Genomic DNA, 7,961 nt, shown 5'->3' on the forward strand with positions numbered 1-7,961 from the left:
AGACGTGGCTAACAATTAATTACCATAAATGTAATAATGTTTGGTTAAACCTATAGCGTACGACACACGTAAAATAGTTTATAAATTATGACTTATTATTATAAACTCTATTATAATAATAATCTACTTCACATACAAAAATCAACACAAATGAGATGAATCTGATAGAACAAAATTGGGCTGCTACAAATCCCTCCTTTGACACGTACCGCACACTTTTTGAGTCTGAGAAGGTGTTGGTGGCCTACCTAGAGCAGTGAGCACACACGCTCACCTCCTCACTCTCCGATCCATGGCGCCCTCCCCCTTGTCGCTCTAAACCCTAATCCGAACCGAGCAATCAAACCAAAATCGAACGAATTCGAGGACGAGGGTGGGGAGCCCTCGAATCCGGCAATGGATCGCCCGCGCTCCTCCAAGCGCGGCTACCACTACGACCAGGACTCGCCGCCGCCCCGCTCCAAGCCACGCTTCGACCGCCGCGGCGGCCCCAACCCTAACAACAGCTACCACCGCCGCGGCCCCCCCGGTGGCGGCGGCGGCGACCGCCGTGGCGGCTTCCAGCTGCCACCCGACGCCGCCCCGCCCCCGCCCCCACCCCCGCCGCCTTCCTCCGCGGCGGCGGGGGGCGGGGGGCCCGGCATGACCACCTCCTTCCGCATCCTGTGCCCGCAGTCCAAGGTCTACGGCTTCCCGCCCAGCTTCATCGCCAAGGTGCGGGACGACACCAACGCGGTCGTCACCATCCACCTGCCCTACCCTGGCGACGCGGTCCGCGTCATCGAGACGTCCGACGGCGCGCGCCGCGAGGCGGATGGGCGGCCGCCCTCGTTCTCGCCGGCGCAGGAGGCGCTCCTCATGGTGCACCGGCGGATCCTGGAGACGGAACCAGACGACGGCGATGAGGATGGCGAGTATGGGCCCAGGGCCAAGGATGCCAGGGACCGAGGCAAGGTGACCACGCGCCTCATCGTGCCGCGCCTCCATGTTGGGTGCCTCCTTGGTAAGGGTGGCAAGATCATTGAGCAGATGAGGGCCGAGACCAAAACGCACATCAGGATCCTGCCACGCGACCAGCACACGCCGCGGTGTGTATCGTTGTCGGAGGAGGTTGTACAGGTAAGAGGCTGCTTACTATAATCTGGTAAAAAAATTTCAATTTTTACTTTAGACAATGGTACATTAACTTGGAGTTATGTGTATAATTTAGTTGCATAGTTATATATTAATGTACGGATAAAAGGAAAGCAAAATGCTAAACAGATTATGCTACGTGTTGGACAAGACTTAGATGTGTTCTTGATACTTAGAATATGCTAGAATCGAACATTTGATTGATGAACTGCTGTAGAGAAGAATATTTCCTAATAAAATTTCTAGTTAGAGTGATGTTTAGTTTAGTTCGGTTTGGTTTATTGGCCAAATTTGATTCACTAAAATGTGTAGTGTACGCTGATCAAACCTGAACACTCACAGATGAAAACGACAAAAAAAAGGTTTAAAGAACAGACACAAATCAAACAACAAATCTAAAAGCAGGACAAGACAAAAATCTTCATGAATATATTGAAAAAAAAATGTTTCCACAGCACTGCAAGATACCTGCATTAGTAATACCTACCTTTCTTGGTGCACTTTAATACCACCTAAAAATACCGTAAGTTTTTATGCAGTCTATGTTAGTATGTCCATCAAGCGCTTTGGCTTTTTTAAAAGACTTTTTGGGACAAATACTTCTCTAGAAATCCCTGAATCACCCCTCAAATCATGCTCAGCTCTTCATTCACTTGTCCTCATCACCATTGAACTCTGTTGGCTCCATATACCGCTTAACAGTGGTCAGCGGCAGCTGCAGCTGAGGCACACCACTCATCGTTTAATCCCATATGCTGCTCACTTACGGCAGAGATTTGTGGATGAATGGATGGTGGCGCTGACACAATGGCCAGCTTTTGGGTGACCGCATCTTTTTGGATGAGCATGTCGCTGGAGAGCGCTGCCTCCTAGCTCAAGAAAATCAGCATGCGGGAACAAATTCAGAAGGAATGATCAGTTGTGGCCTTATGGGGCTAGTGAAGTAATGGAATGCTTAGGAAAGGGATCTGACACTGCTTGAGTGTGTGGGGTGTTGGTGTCATGGGGTGATGGTGTCGACCCAACCGTGGTGCTGCTGCCATACACGTAAACCGGGGCATACCCCATCCCTTCTTCGCCCCATTGACAATATTTGGGAATGACTCTGTGCATACTATTGGGTCTGTTGCCATGGTTTCTGCAGTAAGAGAGAATTCATAGCTTGGATGGGAGGGGTGAAATTGACCAGCAACTTGTTTCGATTTGGACAGTGCCGATAGCCTATGAGGGTACAGGATCGGGAACAGCTTGTGACTTGTGATGGCGGAGAACTAATGTCAAATAGCAACATTGCTTTACTGAACACGTGGTAGAAAATACGTGATACTATTAGGGTGAAAACAAATTCAGCTATATATATAGCAAAAATGGTAATCCCTCAGTTCCGTAGAACTGATTTTTTTTTCCAAATATATCTGAAAATTTTAGGAAATGCTCCAAGTTCCAGTACTCTAGGACTTTTCCTACTATCTCTCACAATTATGTTGACTGATGACTCTGTTCCCATGATGTTTCCTGTTCAATAACTGCTAGTACCTGTGCACTAGTTCTGGATGTTTCTCGCTGTTAACTTTATAATGTTGCTTAGCATTAACCTCTCTAGTATTCATATCTTTAGCTTCTTTTGAGACATTGAGTTTGGCATTATAACTGATTTAATATCACAATATATTAATTCTTGAACTGTAGTCATCACCGTGTAGTTGGTTACAAGCAACACAGTGGAAACTGATTTAATGCTTTCAACAGTAAGAAATCTGCTCTACCCTTGTTCCTAGTCAGTATTTAATTTCAACTTTGTTTACACACACATTTAATTTAAAAATAACCTGTTTTCGTTAGGCTTTAATACCAGTTTGTGAAATTACTCTTTGCACAGTTTATGGGGATTTATTCATATGATGTTTGCTTAATGCTGAGCTCTTGTATTAAATGAAATAAAATAATAATATAGTTGGACATATAGATTTACTCAGCTCACTTGTGGAACAACTTATTATTTGAGACTATATTTCAAATATTATATGAAAGACACTGTTCCAGATTTGTCTTCTAGCAACAGTGGCTTAAACTATCTCTCTTGTCAACTTTAACCTTAAAAGTGAAAACTTTAGCCTTCTGTTTGCTTAGTGAAAACTGTTCTGACATTGATTTGTAAATTCATTCAATTATGATCTGAAATGATCTAGGTTCAACATGATAAATCTGTCTCTTAGCACATGTTGTAATTGTGATTTGGATGCATAGAAAGATAAATGATACTCTTTATTAGACTTCTTTTTACTTGTGGCACTTCTCACCCTACTGTGTATTATTATCATGATATGATGTTACAGGTTGTTGGAGAGGGGAATTGTGTTAAAAAGGCTGTAGCGATAATCTCCGATCGCCTAAAGGAAAGCTTACACCGTGACCGTGGCCCCTTCCGTGGACGGATGAATTCACCAGAGCATCGATTTCCTCAAGAGGATGAATACTATGGTGGTGCACAGCAGATGCCTGCATATGAAGAACCTTATGGTCGACCTGATCAAATTAGAAATAATACTAGCATGGAGCCGCCAGGGTATGAGTTTGATTCAAATGGTGGCAAGATCAATGATCACACAGAAATTCTGTTCGATGACATCATATTTCGAATTCTTTGCCCAAGTGACAAGGTTAACAGTTTAGTCGGAACACGTGATGGATTGTTAGAGATGTTACAGGAAGATGTTGGTGTTGATATTAGGCTTACTGATTCTCTTGATGGCTCTGACGAAAGGATCATAATCATCACATCAAGAGAGGTAATACACACTCACTTATGTCTTTTAGTTCACCACTCTCCATACTATTACTGACATGGCTGTTTAAGTTATGTAAAAACTTGTACGTTATAGGAAGGGTTGGGTTACAGTTCTGTGGGTTTTTTCAAAGTTACATTTGCAGCTTCAACAGACGATGCTATGAGTGACGCACACTGTTTTGTAGTTTTTTTCCAATCTCAGTTGCATATGAAGTTATATTTATCAGACGGGTCCTTTTTCTGTGAGAAATTCTACTGATCTACTCATTGCTTCACTAATCTAAAGTAGTGTTACTAGATTGCTAGCTAGATTTACACAGTCCAGGCAATGTTTGAAGTATTGCTTGATGAAAGTCAACTATTTTTTAACTAGTCATTGTAGTAGTTAAGTAGGTTGTCTTACTGATGTGAATGAAACAAGATGATTTTAGCTTGTTGGATTATCCACACCTATAGTCCTATACAGTAAGCTATTCAGATCTGAGGAGCTCTTTGTTCCAAAAATGCTTACAGCAGTGTCTGCTTGCGTGTAACATCAGTTTGGCCTCAATTATGATGGATTTTATTTGAAATATTATGTTCTTTCTGTTGGTATTTTCTGCTATTTGTATCAACCATCATTGTTATAGCTGGAATTTGGGTTCAGTACCCCTCCCTTCACTGACATGTTTCAATATTTTATTCTTAAAATGGTCCTTACGATTGTTATAGGGCCCAGACCATGAGCTTTTCCCAGCTCAGGAAGCATTGCTGCACCTCCAAACTCATATTGTAGACCTTGGTCCTGATAAAGACAACATTATTACAACAAGGTTACTTGTCCCTTCAAGTGAAATTGCTTGCTTCGAGGGAAGGGATGGATCATTATCTGATATACAGAGACAGACCAGTGCAAATGTACAGATATTACCAAGGCAAGCTCTTCCATCTTGTGCTCTAGAGTCTGATGAGCTTATACAGGTCTGTCTTCTTTCCCAGAAGAACCTTCATTTTTGTTATCTTGAGGATTTGACTAGATAGTGGAGATCCATGTGTTAAATACCTAGATGACTAGGGGTGGGCCGAGACCGAACAAAACCGAGCCGAACCGAACCAAATCATCAGTTTTTTCAGTCATCGGATTGTCCTTTGGTTTTCGTTTGGTTCTTGTTCAGCTTTTGGTCTTTTTTGTGGTTTTCCATCCTTGCCAACCGAAGAAGCCGATCAACCAAACTACCTCCCATGATCCCAGCGCAGTGTGGCAGCACCTCAAGGCCCACATTCCTCCATCCAACGAGGCCCATAGCAACTAGGCCTAATTTATACACCAGTAATTGACTGGTTTACCTCTACGTAGATGGTGGATCACGCCATGCCACTGGTGCCACCTAGCACCTCAAGGCCCACGTTCCTCCATCCAACGAGGCCCATAGCAACTAGGCCTAATTTATACACCAGTAATTGACTGGTTTACCTCTACGTAGGTGGTGGATCACGCCATGCCACCGGTACCACCTAGCACCTCAAGGCCCACGTTCCTCCATCCAACGAGGCCCATAGCAACTAGGCCTAATTTATACACCAGTAATTGACTGGTTTATCTCCACGTAGATGGTGGATTACGCCATGCCGCCGCTGCCACCTGGTCTACTGCTTCCGTGCGTTAGATGTGTTTACGGTTTGTTCGGTGAAGCCGACACACCGAACTGAATTAATCCGGTTACTTCGGGCCGGTTTTAATTTTTGTTGACATGCACTTCTGTTGGCATATCTCAAAACCGTGATTCTCGGAAACCGAAAAAGCCGAACCGAATGAACCAATGAAACCAAACGCCCACCCCTATAGATGACCATAATCCATATATTTACAATACGCTTGTTTCTTTTGCTTATTGAGCCAAGCCTGGGTTGACCTATCTTCTAACTCGAATTTGTGTTCAAGCCAAAGTGCTCCTAGTAGGCATGTTATCTTCTTTTTACTGTTATATTCTTCGTTTGACACATGAATGATTTTTTTACTATGTTTGCCATATTGTGTGGTTGAACAAATTATTGTTCTTGCAGATTGTAGGAGAGATTAGAGCTGCACGGGATGCTCTTGTGCAAATAACTGCAAAATTACGGAGTTACTTCTACCGCGAGATTCCTGGTCCTAACCAACTTGGCAATATTACTGTTCATGGCTCCATTTCTCCAGCAAAAGGTTCACCTAGAGGACCATACCAGGGAAGTGATATTCCAATGCCATCCTACCAACAAGCACAACATGTTCCAGCTTCATGGAAGGTATTCTTTAGTACTTCAATGTCTTTGTTAGTCCTTGCAGAAAAGCGCGCGCGCGCACACACACACAGATATATATATATATATATATATATATATATATATATATATATATATATATATATGTATATATGTACTATGTATGGAATTTTCTCTATTTTTTACCACTGACCTCTCTTGTCCTTTTGGCCCATCCAATTTTGGCCTCAATTTTCCTTTCATTCATAATGGGCATGGTTTCCCTTTCTTTCATAATGGGCATGGTGAAACTTGGCAGTGACAAGGGATTTGCATGGTTTCCCTTTCTTTCATAATGAGCATGGTGAAACTTGGCAGTGACAAGGGATTTGCATAGATGTGAAAAGTTTGTAATGTAGGATGTTAAGTATTTGAACTTTAATGCATAATAATGCTCTTCTTCTAGGTTATCTAAAGTTAGCCATTGTTTTGGAGTCTTTGGACTTAAAATTTGTCATTTTGAATTTCAGGATAGTGGAGGTGGTGCAAATATGTCGTTTGAGCAAGGGAGCAACATTAATGATGATATGAGGCAAAGTGCTGCAAAACGGTATGTTTTTGTCTTTGCCATCTTGTTCTGTTTGGTTTTCACATGATCACCTTAATTTCTTTTTCCACCAGATTTGCTGTTCCTCTAGTGACAAGAAGCACATTAGAAGTTGTCATACCAAAGAGTGCTGTTGCAAGCCTTACTATGAGAGCTGGAAGCAAGCTTGCTCAAATAAGCGAGGTTCTGTATATTCTAATTTTTCTTGTAGAACAAAGGGCAAACAACTCTACCTATTATTAACCCTCTAAAACTGTTTGTTGGTCGCAGATGTCTGGTGCCACTGTCACACTTGCTGACGAAAGGCCTGACGCCATAGAAAAAGTTGTTCGAATATCTGGTACTCCTGAGCAGGCTGACAAAGCTCAGAGCCTGCTTCAGGGATTTATTCTTAGCAGTGAGTTTCTTTCTATCGGTTTTGTTCCTTTTCAACGTTATTAGAATGGAAACCATATGACACCTTCATACTCTCTTTGAGCAGTCCAAGATGACATTCCTTCAGGCTAATTGGAGACAGTGGAGGCCTACGCTGTCATGTTCAGTAGGGTGTAATGCATCTGAGTTTTTGTGAGGTATTTTAACCTCTGCTAGCATGAGGTGTGCCTGACTTAGCATTATTCGTGGGCAAAATGTTCATGTATACCACCAAGTTGCCAACATGTACTGTCCAAAGTCCTAAAACATATTATGCGGTTTCTCGCAATCACCCCCACCCGCTTTTTTTTTCCTTTTTCTTTTTCCTTTTTTTGAGAAACAATCACCCTACCGCTGATACCTCATATTATGCGGCTGAGAGGCCAAGTGTAAAAAAAAAAAGGGCTGAATAGAGCACTATTCGTTATTCGTTCTGTGGTTCCTCTAGGCCCTGTTTCTGGAAACTGACTTTGTTTCTCATATATGCTGCAAGCTGGTTAGATATGGCTTGTTGGATACCACGAAGGAAGGGGATTGAGAGTTTACATGAGGAGATTGACGGTGAGATTAAGATGAGAATTTAATTTTTAATGGTAGAGGTGGTGGAAATTGATAGGGAGTTTAATTGGAGATTAGGTCATTAATAAAAATGAATAGTTGAGATTTGTTTAGGCAAAGTAAAGGAGAAATTCTCTCCCAATTACCACTCCTACCAATATATTGAAAAGGATGGAGCTCCTCTCTCAATTTCTTGTTCTCATTCCATCAAAATTTACATGTCTCTCATCTAAACAAAAC

At 42.4% G+C, this 7,961-nt stretch overlaps 1 protein-coding gene across 1 annotated transcript; it reads left to right on the top strand.

Moving 5' to 3' along the window:
* Positions 1-233: 233 nt before the first annotated feature.
* LOC127777125 (RNA-binding KH domain-containing protein RCF3) lies at positions 234-7,592 on the top strand. The gene is made up of 8 exons (XM_052303650.1): positions 234-1,119; positions 3,471-3,923; positions 4,634-4,882; positions 5,966-6,187; positions 6,673-6,752; positions 6,824-6,932; positions 7,020-7,146; positions 7,231-7,592. The coding sequence occupies exons 1-8, from the start codon at positions 397-399 to the stop codon at positions 7,254-7,256; spliced, it is 1,989 nt and encodes a 662-aa protein (XP_052159610.1). The 5' UTR covers positions 234-396; the 3' UTR covers positions 7,257-7,592.
* Positions 7,593-7,961: the final 369 nt, after the last annotated feature.

This window comes from Oryza glaberrima, chromosome 6 (genome assembly GCF_000147395.1).
Source record: "Oryza glaberrima chromosome 6, OglaRS2, whole genome shotgun sequence".
NCBI classification, from domain to species: Eukaryota; Viridiplantae; Streptophyta; class Magnoliopsida; order Poales; family Poaceae; genus Oryza; species Oryza glaberrima.

Coding starts and splice junctions, on each gene's coding strand:
- LOC127777125 (XM_052303650.1), top strand. CDS start 397: ATGGATCGCCCGCGCTCCTCCAAGCGCGGCTACCACTACGACCAGGAC. Junction 3,924..4,633: donor TAATCATCACATCAAGAGAG/GTAATACACACT, acceptor CGATTGTTATAG/GGCCCAGACCATGAGCTTTT. Junction 6,933..7,019: donor AGCTTGCTCAAATAAGCGAG/GTTCTGTATATT, acceptor TGTTGGTCGCAG/ATGTCTGGTGCCACTGTCAC.